This window comes from Bison bison, unplaced genomic scaffold (assembly GCF_000754665.1).
Source record: "Bison bison bison isolate TAMUID 2011002044 unplaced genomic scaffold, Bison_UMD1.0 scf7180017864061, whole genome shotgun sequence".
NCBI lineage: Eukaryota > Metazoa > Chordata > Mammalia > Artiodactyla > Bovidae > Bison > Bison bison.
Genome location: NW_011494633.1, coordinates 6,567,457 through 6,589,114, shown reverse-complemented (window position 1 = coordinate 6,589,114; position 21,658 = coordinate 6,567,457). Strand labels below are relative to the sequence as shown.

The window sequence follows — 21,658 nt, the reverse complement described above, 5'->3', positions numbered from 1 at the left end:
TTAGTGCCGAAGAATTGATGCTTTTGAACTGTGGTGTTGTTGGAGAAGACTCTTGAGAGTCCCTTGGACTGCAAGGAGATCCAACCAGTCCATCCTAAAGGAGATCAGTCCTGGGTGTTCACTGGAGGGACTGATGTTGAAGCTGAAACTCCAATACTTTGGCCACCTGATGCGAAGAGCTGACTCATTTGAAAAGACCCGATGCTGGGAAAGATTGAGGGCAGGAGGAGAAGGGGACAACATAGGATGAGATGGTTGGATGGCATCACTGACTCAATCAACATGGGTTTGGGTGGACTCCAGGACTTACTGATGGACAGGGAGGCCTGGCATGCTGTGGTTCATGGGGTCGCAAAGAGTCGGACACGACTGAGCAATTGAACTGAACTGAACTGAATGGATGCCAGCATTCCCAAAGGCCAAACCAAGTTTTTACTAAAGAAGTACCACTGGAATATGATAGCTAGCAATAATAAGGAGAAGAAGCATAGCGTAACTGTTCAAAGCGTATACTGTGGCTTAGGAGTCCCAGGGTCAAATCCTAGTTCCAGTGTTTGCCAGATATGTAACTTGGAGCAATTTATTTAACCACTATGTCATTATATGTAGAATGGCTATAATAGTATACTTCTTTCATAGAATTATTATGAGGGGTTAAATGAGATGTAAAGTGCTTAGAACAGTACTTAACATATGATTACTATTGTGTATTATAATATTGCTGTGATAATAATAGCTATATAAATACAGCTATAATAATAAGAGCTAATGGATTAGTACTACCATTTGCAGTGATTGTTGATGTTGTCTCCCTTTGAGGGACTCAGTTTTATTGAATCTTTTTCAATAGCCACTTGAACAAACTGTTTTAATACCAGTTTCACCATTAAAATGTTACTATCCATGATCATATTCTAATTATCCCTTACTCAAGAAAATAGAATCCTCATGTCTTGCAAAATGACTTCAATATGCTAAATTTCTTAATTTTTTGGCACCGTGACTAAGACCTAAGCAGCAAGCTTTGAAGTGCCAAATAGGATGTCACAGTTTCTTTGCAAATGGAATTCAGAATTTGCTTCCTACTGAAAAGTGTCTCTCACTTAGAGAGCTTTCATAATTTGTGATAAAGGAAAGTGTTTCCCATTGAGAACCCTGACCTCAAAGACAAAAGGAGAATTTAAGAGAACAGAATCAGATGCTTTGGTGCACAACCTTATCTGATTATTACTGTGAAAACTGAGCTAATTACTCCACTGCCATTGGAAGAGAAATGTCTGTAACAAGGTCCTAAACTTACTATGCAAGTAAGAAATCTACAAATCTGATAAACAGAATCCATTTAACACAGCACAGGGACACTAAGGATGCTAAAGAAGAGACATTTCAAAGAAGAACACAGAGATCGGGGCACTGAAGACTAGAAGCTGACTTGACCCAGTAAGGCTTCTTTCTACAGTGTTCATCCCCACCCCTCCACTCCCGCAACCTTCTCAGCCCCCAGAGGCTTTGCCTCAAACTTCTGGGAAATCCAGTGCCATGATGGCTTTTCTGAGATGGTAGCCTTTCCCTAATACATGTCCTACAAAACTTTTGCTCTTAATAGACCTGAAAGAAACATTTCCCAAATCAGATTTGGAGCATGAAGATCATAATAATGAGAGAGACCAAGCTTTAGGATCTAATCTCTCATCTCTTCGATATTATGTCCCCGACAACTAAGTCTTTACCTGAAAGGCTCACCTTTGCCTGCCTGTTTTCCCTAGTGCTTCCCTGGCTTCCCTGGTGGCTCAGATGGTAAAGAATCTGCCCACAATGTGGGAGGACCTGGGTTCTATCCCTGGGTCAGGAAGATCCCCTGGAGGACAGAATGGCAACCCACTCCAGTATCCTTGCCTAGAGAATTGCAGACAGAGGTGCCTGGCAGGGTACAGTCCATGGGGTCCCAAAGGGTTGGACATGACTAGCCATTGTTGTTTTGTTGTTTCCCTATTAAGAATTGTGAGGCAGATGGGTTCCTCCTGTCTCTACCTTATAGTCAAAGCAGACAATAGAAAAAGGGCTGCCATGGTTTTGTTCCTGTCCTTCATGTAGATTGTAAAGCATATTGAACACTTGAAGTGTTACACGGATTAAAAATAATTGTATCATCATAAATGATACTCTGAGAAATAGGAAATACTGCTAATGAACTTAAAATGCTTCGTAATTCTGATTTTCTTTAAGACCATTAGTGTTTTCTGTTCTTCATTATAAGCAATATAGGTTCTCCTTTTAATCCCACTCTATATTAGTGGCAAACATAACTTGCATCACCATATGAATCTCTTGAAAAGATGTTCAACTGAGGAAAGCAGGCAGTAGCCATTTATTTCACTTAGGCCTCTGATCTCATCTGCTATATACACACCCAGAAAGCTTGAGTTCAGACTCTTCTGGCAGAGCACTAGAAAACATAAAGCCCTTTAAAACTTTCAGCTCAATAAAAATTTAAGTCCCAATCAATTCAGCAGAACTACCTAAGAATTCTTTCAAAGTACAGGATATTTTAAAGCTTACCTTAACAAGGTCTGAGAAAAGTATTTCAGGGTGTTTGCAATATCTGTTCCTGAAGGTACAGGATAAATGTTGTGGAGGACCCGGTTATGATATTCCTGCAAGTACCGGATCTTGGAAGCAACTAGATAAAAGCAAAAAAGAAGAAGAAGAAGAATCATCTTGTAATACGTATTAGGCATGCAGCACAGGAATTTAATCAGTATCTTAAGAAAAATATGTACATTTTTACTGGAATTCTATGATGGAGACAGTTATAAAAGCCCTTTAATTACTTGTAATTGTATTCAGCACACAAAATTATTTTTAGTTATCTGGCTTAACATTCTATTCACAAATTAGCCATTACTTTTTATAACTAAGAAAGGCAATACTCCAAATCATCTTATAATCATCCCCGTTAGCCTATTATTAGCAAAATAATAGTGGATATATATCTGCCACCAGAGAAGTTCTCTCACATTGAAGAAGGTCTCCCTCCCACATTGCAGGTGGATTCTTTACCATCTGAGCCACCAGGGAAGCCCATGAATACTGGAGTGGGTAGCCTATCCCTTCTCCAGGGGAACTTCCCAGGAATTGAACTGGGGTCTCCTGCATTGCAGGTGGATTCTTTATCAGCTGAGCTGCCCGGAATGCCCAAGAATTATACTTAACTAAAACTAGAGAAAACTCAAATGTCTTTGAACAACACTAAAAATCCTAAAACATAGGGAATCCACTGCACAATACCGTCAATAAAAACCGGATTTATAACTCAATAAGTGATCATAAAGTGTGTAGCAATGTTTGAACTGTGAGAATTGTTAAAGTAGATTAACTTGGTGAGTACTAGTAAGAATACAATAATTGGATGATAATAAATTACAAAAAAGGAATGTCACATTTTTCTTCCAAGGAATTTCATGAATCAGGAGACTTCCTCATAGCTTTCTGAGCTTGGCAGCCCAGATCTTCTCAAGACTCAGGAGGGACTAAATAGGCTTATTTACCCTCCTAGACCTACCTGGAGTCATCAGCATTGTCCACATTCCTGACCTGACCTTTGACCTGGCTGCCGTGAATGGCCCAGTTCTAGTCATTCCTCTTTGCAAATCCCAAGGGGCCATGATGATCAACGTCTCTCAGGTCTCCTCTTCCACAGAGCTCTCAACAGTGTCCACTGTCCTTTCAATCTTTAAGGCTACCCAAGGGGCCTTTTAGATGGTATGGCTCACTGTCAGCAGTTAACAGAAGACATATCAAGTGCTGGAGAAGCAAGGCCTTGCGGTTCCCAACAGCCCATGGAAACAAGCTCCTGGATGCATTCTAACTGAAATGCTGGCTTCAGCAACTTGAAGAAAGTCAAATGCTTTTGATAGGCATGGGACGTAGAATCACAGAATGATGAAATAGAACTAGAAGGATCTTAGAGATCTTTTCCCATAACCACGTAATGTTAAAGGTGGGGAAAACAAGGCACATTGGTAGTTAGCAGCTGAGCTAGACTAGAACTTACAGACCCTGACTCCCATCCAAGGCTCTTTCCACTATGACATACTCTTGAACACCATCTGGAGTGAAGTCGATATGCAGATTGTGCATGTTCATTGCATGACATCAAAGCAATCTTCAGCTGCAGTTGGATTAATCATTCATCCTAAATCTCATATACCATTTATCAGATTTGCCTCTTCTTCCTTCTCCTATCTGCACTATTTCCATAATATGGCTAACATTTTCCCACAAAATTGTCTACATTGCAAATAGCACCTTGAGTTTATATAACACATCACCTCTGAAAAAAGCAACAAGTTTATATCCATTGTCTCAATTAACCCCAATAAGTATTTGGTTGTAAGTTTTTTTTTTCCTGAGATACAGTAAAAATAGATGATAGTGGAAGGGTTTCAATTACATAATTTACAAAAATCCATTTTCTTCTCAGTCTTTTTGATCATCATCTTTTCATCATCTTTTTTAAAAAAATTACAGGGAACCCCTACATTAATACATAGTTCTGAGTTTCAAGAATCAGACATTTGCTAGGCCAGCAGATGCTTTCTCCACACCCACCATCACAGTAACGCTTTGCTACTCTGACTTATCAAGTCTTAACATTCAGCAGGTTTCTGTCGAGTATTTCAGGAATATCATTAATCATTCTATCGCCTTAAAAAGGTGTTGATAGTGCAGGTTTGGGACAATAAGCTAAATGAGGAGAAAAGTTATAGATCTCCCAAGTCAAAGCTTGCTTGTTATTCAGGAACTACAAAACTTTCACTACACAATGACAGCCAGCATTCAAAAATGTGAAATGAATGCATATGCTTTTTACAGTTCCTTTCATTAAAATGCAGCAATGACTCTTTTCAATGGGTAACCAAACATGCAAAGGAATGCATAGACAGAGTCACTCCTTTCCCTGAGATCTTTTAACATTTTATAGGCATTCCGTTGTATTGCTTTTGTATACTTACCTGTTTATTTTTCTGTATCAGGTTGTAAATTTCTTGACGGTAAAAATTTTACCTTACTCCTGTCTCTATCCCAAGCCGAACACAGTGCTTGGCTCTTAACAGACACTCAATATATTTGCAGGTTAAATGAACAAACGAATTATTACTTTAATTACAGCACTATCACTTGAGGTTCTATTGCGTATATACCTGTCTCCCATACTCGATTATGGACTCCTTTTACCCCTAATGCCAGACAACTAGTAGGTATTCAATAAATTGATGAGTGAAGACGGGGAAAAACAGGAAGAAAGAAGGGGGAGAGAAAGAACAAAAATAATGATAACTAATCATTAAAGACAATTTTTTTTAACAGAACCAGTTGGCAAAATGTTCAAGCTAATTTGCTCATTGGTGAATGCAACAAAACCTTAGCAATTATAGATTATTTAACTTTCATGTTTTCTACTATTTGAGAACAGCCAGAAAGGTCCCTGACATACAGCAATTTGTAATTGTGCTCAGAATGTAAGTGAAACTCATTTACGTTCAAACTGTGCACACAAAAGATGGCCGTTTGGCTGAAATAACAGTAGCCACGTGGCAGCTCAGATTTCATATACTTTATTCCACCTGTGTGCCTGAATATTCGGAGAAGGCAATGGCACCCAACTCCAGTACTCTTGCCTGGAAAATCCCATGGATGGAGGAGCCTGGTAGGCTGCAGTCCATGGGGTCACTAAGAGTCGGATACGACTGAGCGACTTCACTTTGACTTTTCACTTTCATGCATTGGAGAAGGAAATGGCAACCCACTCCAGTGTTCTTGCCTGGAAAATCCCAGGGCTGGGGAGCCTGATGGGCTGCCATCTATGGGGTTGCACAGAGTCGGACACAACTGAAGTGACTTAGCAGCTGCAGCCTGAATTTTGCTGCAGAATCTTAGATAATTGGGTTGTTGGATGTAAACAAATCATCTCTAGTCTCACCTGACCCTGGGGTTACACTTCTCTAGAAAGCTCCCCCTTTCATCCTCTTCAATCTCTATTTCAGTCCTCCCCACACTTTTCAAAATTAGCCCCCAGGCCCACTCTTTTCCTTACACTTTAAGAAAACAGAACCCATCTGCTTTGGATGGAATTTTGTCTCCCAGAATTCACATGTTGAAGTCCTAATCTCAAAATGTCACTGTACTTGGAAATAAGGCCTTTAAAGAGGTAATTAAATTAAAATGAGGCTCTTAATGTGGGCTCTCATCCAAGCCGACTGGTGTCTTTATAAGAAGAAGAGATGAGAGCCCAGGAGAGACACCAGATATGTGTGTGCACAGAGAAAGGGCCATATGAGGACACAATGAAAAGACAGCCATTTGCAAGCCAAGGAGACAGTCCTCAGGAGAAACCAAACCTGTCAACACCTTGGTCTTGGACTTCTGGCCTCCAGGAGGCAAGAAAATTAATTTCTGTCATGCACACCATCCTGTCTGTGATGCTTCGTTATGACAGCCCTGGCAAGTTGACTAAAATACCATGTTAGAGGAAGTCCTCTAAGAGCAGTGGTCCCCAACCTTTTTAGCACCAGGGACTGGTTTTATGGAAGACAATTTTTCCATGGACCGGGGTGGGGGGACGGTTCCGGGATAATTCAAGTGAGTTACATTTATTGTGCACTTTAGTTCTGTAACGATAACATCAGCTCCACCTCAGATCATCAGGCATTAGATCCTGGAGGCTGTGGACCTCTAGAGCAGAGGCAAATGCTAAGAGTCTGAGTTCTGAAATCAAACAGTTCTGGACTAAGAATTTGGTTCTCTCTCTACTCAATCCCAGTTTCCTCATCTGTAAAATGGGAATAATCATACCAACTTCACGGGGCTATTGTGAATAATAAATCACTTACTATGTCGATAACTTAGCATAGTAACTCTAGTACACATTCAACATCAATCCCACCACGAATGCCCTCCACTCATCAGTCGTCTCCCCTACATCATTAATTTCTCCCTCCCTACTAAATCATGTCCATACCATTCAAATAAACTTTAAAATCTCCCTTGTCAAAAGGAAACCAAAAAACTCTCCCTTGACTTGACAATCCCTTCCAGCTGTTGGCCTCGCTTCAGAACTAAGATGATAAAGAGTTGTGTACACTCTCTCATCTCTCCAGAGCTTTTTATTCTTACTTCTACTCATTCCAGTCTGGCTTCCACCTGTGCCACTGCACTGAATCTGCTTTTCCCACCATCATCTAGAGCCTCCATGTTGCCAAATCCAACAGGCACTTGCTTTTTTTTAAATTTATTTATTTTTTAGTTGAAGGATAACTGCTTTAACAGAATTCTGTTGGTTTCTGCCAAACATCATCATGAATCAGCCACAGGTATACATACGTCCCCCCCCCTTGAACCTCCCTCCCATCTCCCTCCTTTTCCAATCATCCTTTAACTAGGCCTTTCAGCACATTCAGCCAATGCCTCCTTCCTTGAAAACCTCCCATTGGTTTCCCTGACAACCACATTCTCTTAGTCTTCTCCTGCCACCCTGATGTATCCCTGCCACCTGCCCTATTACTTGATGCTAAAATGTTGGAATTCCTTAGGAATCAGATTCTCCGTTCCTCTCTCAATATTCTCTCCACAATTCCCTCCATCCAAAGGCCTTAAAGCACTGTCTGTACCAATGACTCTTAAAAGCATATCTCCATCCCAGATAGGTCATTCTTCTGAGTAATAGATCTTATCTATTCAATTTCTCTTACGGATACTGCACAGTAAAACATGCAACGCTGAACCCTTATCCCTTCCTTCACCACCATCCATGTAATCCACCAAGTCACCCCAGCAAAGCGTAATCAACAGCTCCTATTCCCTGTCCCCTACTCCTAATCAATCTGCCACCAAGTCCTATCAATGTGACTACTAAAATACACCTCCATCTGTCTTCTGTTCCTTATCTTCACTATCACCACTGGGCACCATCATCTCCTGATCAATTCTCAAAGCCTCCGTATTCACCTTTCTGTTTCTTGCCTCTCTCCAGTTCTTTTTCCTCTGAGGAGCCAAAGAATTATTTTAAAAACTATAAACTGCTTCATGCAAATCTCTCAGAGGCTGTCCATTGCCCTCAGAATAAAATCCAAAACCCTTAACCAGGCCCTTGTTTATCTTCCAGGCTGTCATACCAGAAGGGCCAGGCATACTGACTTTTGCCCCAGTTTCTTTAACACACAAAGATATTTTTTGCCTGAAAATCTTTACAATCTAACCCTAACCCTCTACTTACCATGGTTTTCCTTCCACATTTTGTCTAACATCTTCTTATGCCTCAAGGCTGACTTTAAATGTCACTTACCCATGAAGATCTTGTGTCGAAATTGATTCCCTCTACTCCACCCCCATTTTCCTCTCTCACAACACCTTATTTTTTTTCACAGTAGTTAGCACAATTCTTAAATATTTAATTACTTGGGTGACTGCTGACTATCTTGACTATCTCTCCCAAGTGGACAGTAGACTCTGAGAACTATGTCTCTTGTTCACCACTGTATATGCCCCGTGACTAGTAACTAGTGAGTGCTGAATTTGCTGGGTGCTAGTTGGACACGACTGCAGCGACTTAGCAGCAGCAGTAAGAGTGAAAGGAAGAGCAAGAGGGAGGCACAAAGCGGCTGTTTGCAGAGGCTAACTGAGTTAAAGTTTCTTTATGAAAACAGCCAAGGAAGCCAACACTTAAAACAGTGATGAAAATGAAGAAAACAAGAAAGGGGAGCCTAAAAAGTGATGATTTTCATCCAGGCAAACATGAGTCTAATCTCTGCTCTCTGCTTCTTCACGATTCATCCTGTCCCTAACATCTTGAAAAGTGCTACATTTTGAAAGAAAAAGCCACAGAAGCAAAATTCAGTCATTCATTTTAGGGATTGGTATAAAAATACTTTAACAAAAATAAACAACGTGTTTTTCTTTAAATCTTAATCATTTTTTTATGTCTCTAAGTATTTTAAGTAATGATCCATTCATACTTTTAAATTTTTAATTATCTATGCTTATTACCATAAAAGTAAAAGATTTGGGTAAGTACAATGAAGAAGATAAAAATCACCTAATGGCCCACTATTCAGAGACAACAGTTTGGGTATATTATCCTTCCAGAAAATTTTCTCTGCATAAACATACACTTACAAAAATGAAGTTATACTGTATATAGTTTTAGAATCTTCTTTCCTTACTTTCTATATCAGAAATACATTTCTACATCAGCATTTTAATAGCTTTGTAATTGTTCTTTATGTAAGTGAACCATAATTTATTTTAGCAATCATCTATTTGTGAAATATGGGGTTATTTTTACTATTCTATTCAATACTGCAAAGAATATCTTTTTAAATGTGTACACACATCTTTTTTCCTTAGAATAAGTTTTTAACTGTAGAATTGCTGAGTCAACAGGAAATACTCATTTTAAAGCTTTATGTAAGAATTGAGACATTTCCCTTCAGAAAGACAGTATCTCTTTACATACCAATAGTGTATATGTTGATGCTTTTGAGTTGTGGTGTTGTAGAAAATTTGAGAGTCCCTTGGACTGCAAGGAGATCCAACCAGTCAGTCCTAAAGGAAATCAATCCTGAATATTCATTGGAAGGACTGATGCTGAAGCTGAAACTCCAATACTTTGGCCACCTGATGTGAAGAACTGACTCATTGGAAAAGACCCTGATGCTGGGAAAGATTGAAAGCAGAAGGAGAAGCGGACTACAGAGGATGAGATGGTTGGCTGGCATCACCGACTCGATGAACATGAGTTTGAGCAAGCTCCAGGAGTTGGTGATAGACAGGGAAGCCTGACGTGCTGCACTCCATGGGGTGGCAAAGAGTCGGACACGACTGAGCAACTGAACTGAAGTATATGTGTATCTTGTTGTTTAGTTGCTAAGTCGTGTTTGACTCTTTTGTGACCCTGTGGATTATAGACCGCCAGGCTCCTCTGTCCATGAAATTTTCCCAGGCAGGAATACTGGAGTGTTGCCATTTCCTCCTCCAGATCTTCCAGACCTAGGGATCAAACCTGTGTCTTCTGCATTTCCTGAGCTGGCGGGTGGGTTCTTTACCACTGAGTCAGTAAGTAGTAGAACTAACAGTTTAACTGGTTGCAAGTCAGGCTTCCCCACCATGTCACACTGTTCCTTTATTATTTTTACTAGTTTAACGATGTATAATTATTAAATATGATAGGGCATGACATTTTGACACTTCCCCTATTTTATTTTTTGACATTAAGTTGTTTCCAGTATTCCACTAAGTTATATTAGAGTGAACAGATGAAATATTAGATTAAATCTGTTTATTTTTTTAGGAAACATGAAATGAAACTTGCTTACTTCACTAGCCCCAGACTTTCCTCCTTGAAAAACTAAACCCCTTTAATTCTTGAAGACCCATCTTAAGAATCATTCCATTTAAAAAGCCTTCTGACTGACTCCAGACACTTATCTCTTCCTTCCCTTCCTGACGACTCAAAGCACTCACCATCGGCCTCAAAAATTTTGCCACTTTATTATATTAATTGATCACTGGTAATAAACTGTTCTGGATGGTTCTAAATTAGTTTCATGTTTGCACATCTAGTTTCCCTTGAGATTGTTGAGGACAGAACTCATATATATATATCTCATTTGTAATGCCCTTAGAACTTCTTACAACTCTGGGCACAAAAAGATGGTCACCTTAACACAGGGTTGAAATGAGTTAAAATTTTAAATGTCAGCTATATTGTATCAATATCCTTTAAATAAATTCCTTAAAATTCTAGTATCATTTATGTGCTGTGCTTAGTTGCTCAGTCGTGTCCAACTCTTTGCAGCCGCATGGACTTCAGCCTGCCAAGCTCCTCTGTCCATGGGGATTCTCCAGGCAAGAATACTGAATAGGTTGCCATGCCCTCCTCCAGGGGATCTTCCCAACCCAAGGATCAAACCTACGTCTCCCACATACAAATAAGCAAGTTCCAGAAAAAAAAATTGTACAACATGTAAATAATAAAGAACACTTCTTCCTGATTTATTTTCCCCTCATTGTTCATTTCATAGAACTCCAAACAATCATTTCACTTTATATATTCCCAAGATTTTCATAGGTTCTTCACTGTTTTGGCAGTATTTGCTCATTTCTTTTCTTCAAAGGAGCCACTTCTTTTATTCTTCATGACTTGGACCCTAACATGCCGGGTACATGAGGCGGAATCATCACAGTGTCCTGCAGAAAGCTCTAGGATGCAGTGAATTCTCACCTACAGCTAGGTGTGACCTCAGTCAACCATTTAATATCTCTAAGCTTCAGGGGTTCTTGTTTGCTTTTTTGTCTTGTTCTGTTTTTGTCAAATGAGAAATTAAAATAATACATCCACATTCTTTGCAAAAGTTGATTATTTATGTTGTACATCTGAAAGCATATATTCTAATTTCATCTTATTTTTCATTGATTTTCTCTTCCATTACATAAAGTCTAAGACTTTATGGATTTGATGTCATTGCTTCCTTTGAAACTATTCATCTTCTTTTCAATTTCACCTTTCATTGAAAAATGACAGATACAAATACGGAGTATTTGGACATACTTCACAAATTTGGATTGCTATAAATATTCACCTCAATGGTTAAAGTAAAAATTATGCCTGGTTCCTTTTTCATTTCTTCTCATGATTAGAGGATCAGTAAGGAATCAGACACTCTCGTTAATCACCCTACAGATCTGTCTTAACTTACTATTTTTGAGCCTCTCAAGGTGTTTCTTGTGTCCAATAGATTCAACTGCTTGATCCAATTGGTTCTATCTAGAAATAATCTCTAAAATCAACTCTCTTCTCCATCTACACTGAAATCACCTGAATTCAAGCCTGAATATTTCTTTCTTAGATTATTGCCATCATGTCTAGACTGATTCTTTTCTGATTCTTTTTTAACATGACAGAGTGATCTTTCCAACATGCAAAATCTTCCTCATTTCCTGCTAGTCGAAATCCAGATAATTAACTTAGCACATGGAGTCCAGGGTGAATCAATTCCTACTCATCTGTCAAGCTCCATCTCCCGTTTCTTCCCTATGAACCATACTTCAGCCATACTGATGTGCAAAAACTCCAACTCACGATGCTCTCATCCTGTCATGGGTTTTCACATGCTATTCTCTCTACAGAAATGCAACCCATGCTTCCCTGACTGACCACCTCCCAAGAATTCCAAATATCAACTATAACCACTTCTGCTGTAGATAACTAATCCTCCCTACCACAAGCTGCATTAAATGATCTTATCAGCACTTTCACAGCACACAGGGCTTCCTTCTGTGATAGCACTCATTACTAAATGCTATAATTACTGACTCACTGCCTCTTCTAAGACTCTGAGCCTCAATTTCGTAACCTATAAAATGGGGATAATGATAGCTCTCACAGGGTTGATATAAGATTTTTAAATATTACATATATAAACTACTTAGCACAATGACTAGCACATAGTAGATAATAAATTGCTAAAATTAGCAATTACATGTGAGATCCTTCTCCATCCGCCTTCCCAAGCCAATACTCTGTCTCTCAAAACAGAATGATCTATAGAGTAAGGAAAATACAGCAGTGATCTTTCATCGACAAAATCAAGCATAATCCCCTATACACATCCACACACATCCACATACACAGACAATATAGTATCTGCAGTTGGTACTGAAATCCAGTTCTATATCCAGAAACTCGTCCTTTTTAAAGAATATATACAGCTAATAAGAAACATATTCAGAAATAGAGATGTGGGGAGAACAATGCAACAGCACATGGCTTGGGAGTTCTAACGAGGAACCAGAGTTCTTTGCAAATTCATAATCTAAGAATGATCATCCTTCTTTGAGGAAGGTCATCCTCTTGAACTGAAACCAAAACTTCATAAAAGAAACAAATAAAGGGTGACAGGAAAGGACACACATATTTTGAGAGCCAAAACAGTCAACTCTCCCCTCAAAAGCAAAAGGATGTCATATATCACAAATCTCATTGTTAATTCTTCCAAATATTCTTATACTTACGTGTATAATCTTCAGTCAGTTTTAGTTCCGGGAGGCAAACTTTATCTGGCACTTTCAGCAGACAGGAGAGGTCAGCAAACACTCCCATTCTCAGGCAAGTGATTCCAGCACCACCAGCACCACCACCATCATCATCATATCATCATCATCAATCATATTTGCTTAGCCATTTACATTTTTCAAAGCATTTCCACATGCATTATTTGTTACATTTTTTTTGAGCAGTTAACTTGTGAAAAGGTGTTCTAAGGAATTTTAGACATTAAGCAAAAATTAAGCAGCAAAGGTGAAGGGAAAGATACTAGTGTTTCTAGTCATTTATCAGATATTGTTCGGAGAAGGCAATGGCACCCCGCTCCAGTATTCTTGCCTGGAAAATCCCACGGACAGGGGAACCTGGTGGGCTGCTGTCTATGGGGTCGCACAGACACGGACACGACTGAAGTGACTTAGCAGCAGCAGCAGCAGCAGCAGATATTGTTGATTGAACACACACTGTGTACCAGGCACCTTGTGACATGGGTAAATCCGTGATTAAAAAAGATGTCATCTTCATCCTCTGGGTCACAGTCACAATAATAATTCTAAATTCTGATTGTTTACTTTGTGCCAGTAAATATAAAAATAATAGTTCTTTTGTTATCATTATTATTCCCATACTACCAGTAAGAAAAGCAAGGCTTAGAGAGGTTAAATAACTTGCCCAAGGTCACCGAGGAGATAAATAATAGAGCACTTATATGTCACCTATAAAGAGAAACAGTTGAAAACGTTGTGGCCCACCATACACTTTTTAGCATATTTTTTAAAACCCACATAGGTACATAAAATCATCCAAGGTTTTCAGGCATGAATTAGTAGGACCTGACCACTTGCCAACTGGAAAACACCTTAACATGGAAACAATTCATTTGTCAGAAATGGGGCACTGGAAATAAAGAAAAGGGGGGAAATAATTTATTCAAGCGGAAAAAGAAGATGGATTGCTGTTTGGTTCCTATCGCACTGTTGATCAGGAGAGCTTGTGCTAGGAACAGTGGAAGTCATTTATTTCACATTGTGATGGAGAAAGTGACAAAGATGGCGAATCTTCTTGAAGTTGAGTGCTTGTTGGATATTAGTAACATTTGAAATGGAATATGAATCTCTATTTTATTTTAATACAATCAGGTTAGGTGACAGAAACTTGTTTTTTAGAAGTTTACTGGGTAGCTTCCTCAGATCAATATTTTGAAATTGAAGAATCAAGAGGCCAAGTTTTAAGCACTTCCCACCCAAACCAGAGTGACTCATAAGCCTGTGCTTTCTTTCTGATGTGATGAGACATCTGAGTACTGTACTTGAAACTGCAAGGACAGAGGGGAACAAGAGTATTACTGATTTTTTCAAGGAAGTATCAATCTAGACATACAGATTTAGCAGAAGAAAACCAAAGAATATTTTAACTCTCGTTGCTAAATTGTACTGAGCTCTTTATAATTACAAATTTTTCAGGAACTAAGGAGTTATTGGGTAGAAATTAAATAATTTCAGAGATATGCTGCAGTTGATGACAATGAATCATTCTTTAAGTTTTTAAATCAAACTGAATTATCAACCACCTATCCAATCAATGTGGCTCTATTTTTTTAAAAGTGATTGTACCAAAAATGTATTACACTCCTTTAGAAGGTGCAGATATTTTGGAACTGCCTAAACAAGAACCTGAAGTATAGACAGCAGTGTCCTGAAATTTAAGTGTCTGGCTATATGGACAAACTTGAAAATACCTGGGCTCCTACCTTCATGGTAAAGTACATTCTCTTCCATGATAGTGTTACAGTCCAAATTGAGATTCATGATCAACCTGGAGTTAAAATTCAGATATGCTATGACTCAGAACATACTACACAATACTCAAGAATAATTCGTCAATAGGGAGGGAACACATGTATTATTTATGACTGATTCACACTGTTGTATGGCAGAAACCAACACCACATGGTAAAGCAATTCCCCTCCAATTAAAATACATTTTTAAAAATACCTTAAAGAAAAAAATAATTCATTCCATCATAAAACAATATTTAAATATAAACTGATAACTCTTTAGAGACTCTTTTTTTAAAGACTCTTAAAAATACAACATTTCTGTAGTATTTCCCATGTGCAAGGCACTGTTCTAAGCACTTTCACCTCTTAATATTTGTAAGCCTCACAACAATCCAATGAGCTAGGAGCTATTTTATTTCCCCGCTCTTTTCCTACATATGTAAAACCTGAGAGCATTGCTATCAAGCTTAAAAATTCATGCCTATGTGTACCTTGTCCTTTCACTCACTCAGCAGATATTTCAGTTCAGTTCAGTCGCTCAGTTGTGCCCGACTTTTTGTGACCCCCATGAACTGCAGCACACCAGGCCCCCCTGTCCATCACCAACTGCCGGAGTCTACCCAGACCCATGTCCATTGAGTCGGTGATGCCAACCAACCATCTCATCCTCTGTTGTCCCCTTCTCTTCCTGAACTATGTGCCAAATACTGAGTATGTAACAGTGTATGAAAAAGCTAAAAAATAAAAATTAAAGCTACAGCCCTTGATGCTGCTTATGGTAAAGAGTGAAAGATGAACAGAAAGTATAAAAAATATCTTCAAAGGTCTATAAAGAGATGGGAGCTAAAACAGAGAAAAAAGAAAAGGCTAAGGAATGCCCCCCTAGTGGTTTCAGAAGACCTCTCAGAAGAGATTATATTTAAGACATAAAGAATGAGAAGACAGTAGACACGAAAACGTGGGAGAAAGCTTCTAGGTTAAGATTACAAAGGCGAAGGACTTCCTTGATGGTCCAGTGGTTAAGACTCTGCATTTCTGGTGCTGGGATGAGGTTCACTCGCTAGTGGAGGAAATAAAATCCCACATGCCTTGTGGTGCATTCAAAACAAAACAAAACAAAAAAGACTACAAAAGCGCACACAAACATCTAAATCAGGCACATCTGAAACGCTACCAAACTACAGTAGAAGAATTGTTTTAATACAAGAAGAAAGGGACAAGCGGTAAGAAGACACACTGCAACATAATTCTGGAAGCTTGAAAACCAATAGACAAGTAGCCATTGACTTGGCAGATCGAAAAAAATCCAATCCCAGGCCGGCAGTGAGGAAAGCTGAGAAACAACAATGAGCATCTCAGGATTCTCAGAAGTCATGGAACTGCCAGCTCTAGTTAGCTCTGGAACTGGGAGTGGAGGGGGTGGGGGAGTACAGGAATAGGAACTTTAAAAGCTGGGGATTAAGAGGTTTCCCTGACGGTCCAGTGGTTAAGACTCTGAGTTCCCAATACAGGGGGCATGGGTTTTATACCTGGTTGGGGTATTAGGATCCCACATGCTGCATACACAGCCAAAAGAAAAGGGAAAAAAAAAAGGAGGAATTGGTTGAAAGCTGTTTACAAAACTGTTAGATCCCTAAATTCTCTCCCTACCTCTCGCCAACTTAGCAGATCTTCTTAAGTTTATTGCCTAAAGAGAACATATACCAGAGGGTCTCAGAAGTGGAAGAAACCAAACACAGTTGAAGACCAGGGTAACTCACTTAAACAAGAGGAACTGGTGTTTCTATGAAGTGTGAATACTGAACAGTGAATAAGCTAACCTCTGCCCCCGCACCCCACACACAGCTAGCAGCGACTCTTACTCTTCAAGCTGGAGATTAGAAGCCTCTTGCTCACTCCCTCCTTCTGTGACTCTGACCAGTCAAAGAGGAAAGAACTAAAGACACACAGTGACAAAAGGGGTTTCCCCAGTAAAGGGCCACCGACATGCTCAGGTCAGCTCCTCAGTCCCAACCTGTAATCAGTGAATAGATAGCAAAGGATGGCCGGCCATCAGAAAGAAAGCCTCTGGCATGGAGGACAAAGTGAAGAAACAGAAAAATCAACTCGGAGAAAAGGAATCTATGTAGGAGAAGAAAACCTTTTTTAAAAACCTGTTATTAATATCAGAATATGAGAGACTCTACCACAGATGAATATTGAGGTGTTGTAAAAAAAAAAAAAAGGCAATATACAGAGAACAAAAAACAGAAAAGAGCTCTTACAAATTAAAAACATGATCCCAGAAATAAATAATCAATACTCAATATTAGGGCTAGAAGATGCAGTTGAGGAAATTTCCCAAAGTTCAGCAAAAAGACAGAGACAAAGTAAGAGAGAAATGATCAATCCAGAGATCCGACATGAGAATAAAAGGAACTTGAGGGGAAAAGAAATAGCAAAACCAGAAGGGCTAAAAAATTAACAAAATTAATTTTTTTAAATTTAGAAAATGCCAGATTAAAAACATACATCAAAGTGAATAAAAGTCGGCATAGAATGAAGCACATCTTTTTATGAAATGTCAGAAACTGAGGACAAACAAAGTTCCACATGTCTCTAGAGATTTTTTTAAGTTATATCACCTAGGAAAGATCAGGAATTTTGGACTTCCCAAAAGCAACATTTGAATCAAGACAATAATGAAGCAACGCCTTTAAAACTGAGAAAAAAATTATTCTCAATAAATTATTGTTCAGGTCAACTATAAATCAAAAATAAAGACATGCTTCAGTTTAGTTCAGTTCCATCGCTCAGCAGTGTCCAACTCTTGGCAGCCCCATGGACTGCAGCATGCCAAGCTTCCCTGTCCATCACCAATTCCCAGAGTTGCTCAAACTCATGTCCATCAAGTCGGTGATGCCATCCAACCATCTCATCCTCTGTCGTCCCTTTCTCCTCCTGCCTTCAATCTTTCCCAGCATCAGGGTCTTTTCCAATGAGTCAGTTCTTCACATCAGGTGGCCAAAGTATTGGAGTTTCAGCTTCAGGATCAGTCCTTCCAATTCACAGTTTCAAAAGATTTATTTCCCATTCATCCCTTCTCCTGGAAAGACCCAAGTATACATCAGGCATCCAGGGCAACCAGGCCAGAGCACTGCGGTCCAACACAGAGTGTTAAAGGCTGTCATCACAAAGAACCCCTCACCTTATGTACTGGTTTCGACCCAAGCCAGAAGGCCTGTGTGAGTGGGCCCCAGATTCTTCTTTGTTCTTGACCCAGCCAAGTGCCTACTCTCTTCCACAGTCTCCTAGAACAGCTAAAAACACTGTTTTTGCTACCAAAGAAGGGTTCTTTGACCTGCATCTAAGAGCTAGGTGTTGGTCATGTTGAATTTAAGCAGAAAATACAGAGTAACTCCCTCACCAATCATACTTTCGACAGAGGTCCAGTACCTGGCTCACATTTCTGCATCCAACAAAATCCCCAACTCTGGTGAACACTTCTGTTTCTGGACTCACTCCTGACCTTGCTCAGTGATGCCCCCAAAAGAAATTCTGAATAGGGGTAGAAGGATATTGAATTCACACTGTTTTCCAGAGATTCTACATAGCTTATCTTGATGTTATGAAAGTGGACATAAATTTATATATACAGATTTTTAAATAACAATAAATGCACACTCATGTAACTACCACCCAGATTAAAAGAACATTTCCTGAATCCTACAGCTATCTATCTCTATTTTTATCCCTCTCACTCATCATGAAGGTAAATACTTTTTTAACTTTTCTGAATCATTCCTTTGCATTTCTTTATAGTTTCATCCCCTGAGCATGTATACAGTGTATATAAACATAGTTTTTTTTCATTTCACAAAACCGAACAGCAAGCCTAAGCCTAGTGGGATAAGGAAAGTTCAATGTTGCCATTGATCAGGAGGCCCCCATATTTACAGATTTTTGTCAGTTCAGTTCAGTTCTTGCAACCCCATGGACTGCAGCACGCCAGGCTTCCCTGTCCATCACCAAATCCCAGAGCTTACTCAAACTCATGTCCATCAAGTCAGTGATGCCATCCAACCATCTCATGCTCTGTCATCCCCTTCTACTCCCACCTTCAATCTTTTCCCACATACAGGTCTTTTCAAATGAGACAGTTCTTCACAACAGGTGGCCAAAGTATTGGAGTTTCAGATTCAGCATAATTCCTTCCAATGAATATTCAGGACTGATTTCCTCTAGGATGGACTGGATGGATCTCCTTACAATCCAAGGGAATCAAGAGTCTTCTCCAACACCACAGTTCAAAAGCATCAATTCTTCAGTGCTCAGCTTTCTTTATGGTCCAACTCTCACATCCATGCATGACTACTGGAAAAACCATAGCTTTGACTAAATGGACCTTCATGGACAAAGCAATGTCTCTGCTTTATAAAATGCTGTCTAGGTTGGTCACAACTTATCTTCCAAGGAGCAAGCATCTTTTAATTTCATGGCTGCAGTCACCATCTGCAGTGATTTTGGACCCCCCAAAATTAAGTCTGTCACTGTTTCCACTGTTTCCCCATCTATTTGCCACGAAGTGATGGGACTGGATGCCATGATCTTAGTTTTCTGAATGTTGAGTTTTAAGCCAACTTTTTCAGTCTCCTCTTTCACTTTCATCAAGAGGCTCTTTATTTCTTTGCTTTCTGCCATAAGGGTGGTATCATCTGCATATCTGAGGTTATTGATATTTCTCCCGGCAATCTTGATTCCAGCTTGTGCTTCCTCCAGCCCAGCATTTCTCATGATGTACTCTGCATGTAAGTTAAATAAGCAGGGTGACAATATACAGCCTTGACATACTCCTTTCCCAATTTGGAACTAATCTGTTGTTCCATGTCCATTTCTAACTATTGCTTCCTGACCTGCATACAGATTTCTCAAGAGGCAGGTCAGGTGGTCTGGTATTCCCATCTCTTGAAGAATTTTCCACAGTTTGTTGTGATCCACACAAAGGCTTTGGCGTAGTCAATAAAACAGAAATAGATGTTTTTCTGGAACTCTCTTGCTTTTTTGATGATCCAGCGGATGTTGGCAATTTGATCTCTGGTTTCTCTGCCTTTTCTAAATCCAGCTTGAACATCTGGAAGTTCACGGTTCATGTACTGTTGAAGCCTCACTTGAAGAATTTGGAGCATTACTTTACTAGTGTGTGAGATGAGTGCAATTGTACAGTAGTTTGAGCTTTCTTTGGCATTGCCTTTCTTTGGGATTGGAATGAAAACTGACCCTTTCCAGTCCTGTGGCCACTGCTGAGTTTTCCAAATTTGCTGGCATGAGTGCAGTACTTTCACAGCATCATCTTTTAGGATTTGAAATAGCTCAACTGGAATTCCATCACCTCCACTAGCTTTGTTCGTAGTGATGCTTCCTAAGGCCCACTTGACTTTGCATTCCAGGATGTCTGGCTTTAGGTGAGTGATCATACCATTGTGATTATCTGGGTCATGAAGATCTTTTTTATATAGTTCTTCTGTGTATTCTTGCCACCTCTTCTTAATATCTTCTGCTTCTGTTAGGCCCATATCATTTCTGTCCTTTATTGTGCCCATCTTTGCATGAAATGCTCCCTTGGTATCTGTTTTGGTTATCTCCTCTTCATGGTAACAGAAAAAAGAAAAGAAGAAAGGACTAAAGGGACTGCTGTCTACTGTGACTTCCCCTTGACACAATGTAGAGAGTGGGTGAGCAATCACAGCCTGGTTCTAAAGGCAGCAGCCATTTATTCAAGAAATGGATCTTAAATACCAGAGAACAGGGTTTTTAAGACTCAGGTTAAATATACTAAATGAGGAGGATTCCAGAGAGTCCAGTGACAAAAGCATGGGTTTCAAATCATCCAAAGCCCCTCCAATAAACACAGACAGGTCAATGAGGGCGACAAACCCAAAGACAGGCTAACAATATCTACAACAAAATCAGTGACCAGGCAGCACAGCAAACCAATTATGAGTGGATAGGGACAATCATCTGGTAGCCACACACCACAGTATCAGCATTCATGATGGAAGATACACAAGGAAGACAGCTGGGCCTCTGATGGTCCTCTGGTCTGGAAAACTCCCGAACCATCCATAGGCACTCACTGAAAACTGTGATGTCCCAATCTGAAAATAGAAGTAAAGCAAGGAAGGAGTTCTTCAGATGATAAGATCTGAGAGTGATGGAGCAGACTCTCAATTCTAAAAACTAACACACCAAGCCTACCCTCAAGATAAAGCTCTGTGCTCAGAAGAAACTGCTGGGAATAGAATCCCAGTTGAACTGTGTCAGGATACTAGACACAAAGGAGGAAGAGTCCAAATTAAAATGGGAAAGAAAACCAAAGGAAACAGATCTCAGAAAGTACACAGGCATATTTTTTATCACTTTGATCAGAAAATAAACAATAAAAATAGAAGAGGAGCCCTAAAGTTATCCTGAACCATTCCTGTCTTTAAAACTATATCAATAGAAAAACTATTTTTCTTTAAAAATGAGCAACAGAAAATTCCATATGAATTTATCACAAGAGAAAGAGAATAAGAAGCAGATGCACATGCACTAAGCAGATGAAATTGTAACCCAGTATTTCCAAGCAAGCTAAAAGAAATTAAGAAAATGATTGATGTATATGTATGTGAAATTGATTCAATTTGTTGTACAGTAGAAAGTAACACAACATTATAAATCAACTATACTCCAATTAAAAAAAAATTTTTAAACAAAGAAAATGATCAAAACTGTGTTATTAACACACTAAAATTAG

The 21,658-nt window shown here is 39.3% G+C and overlaps 1 protein-coding gene across 3 annotated transcripts in view; it reads right to left on the bottom strand.

The window, feature by feature from the left end:
* The window catches only part of UNC79 (unc-79 homolog (C. elegans)), a 286,801-nt gene that overhangs the window by 234,990 nt on the left and 30,153 nt on the right, over positions 1-21,658 (bottom strand). For all 3 annotated transcript variants that reach the window (XM_010836213.1, XM_010836214.1, XM_010836215.1), the window contains exon 2: positions 2,560-2,680. In XM_010836213.1, coding sequence (XP_010834515.1) covers positions 2,560-2,680 — 121 coding nt within the window. The remainder of the gene's footprint in view (positions 1-2,559; positions 2,681-21,658) is intronic.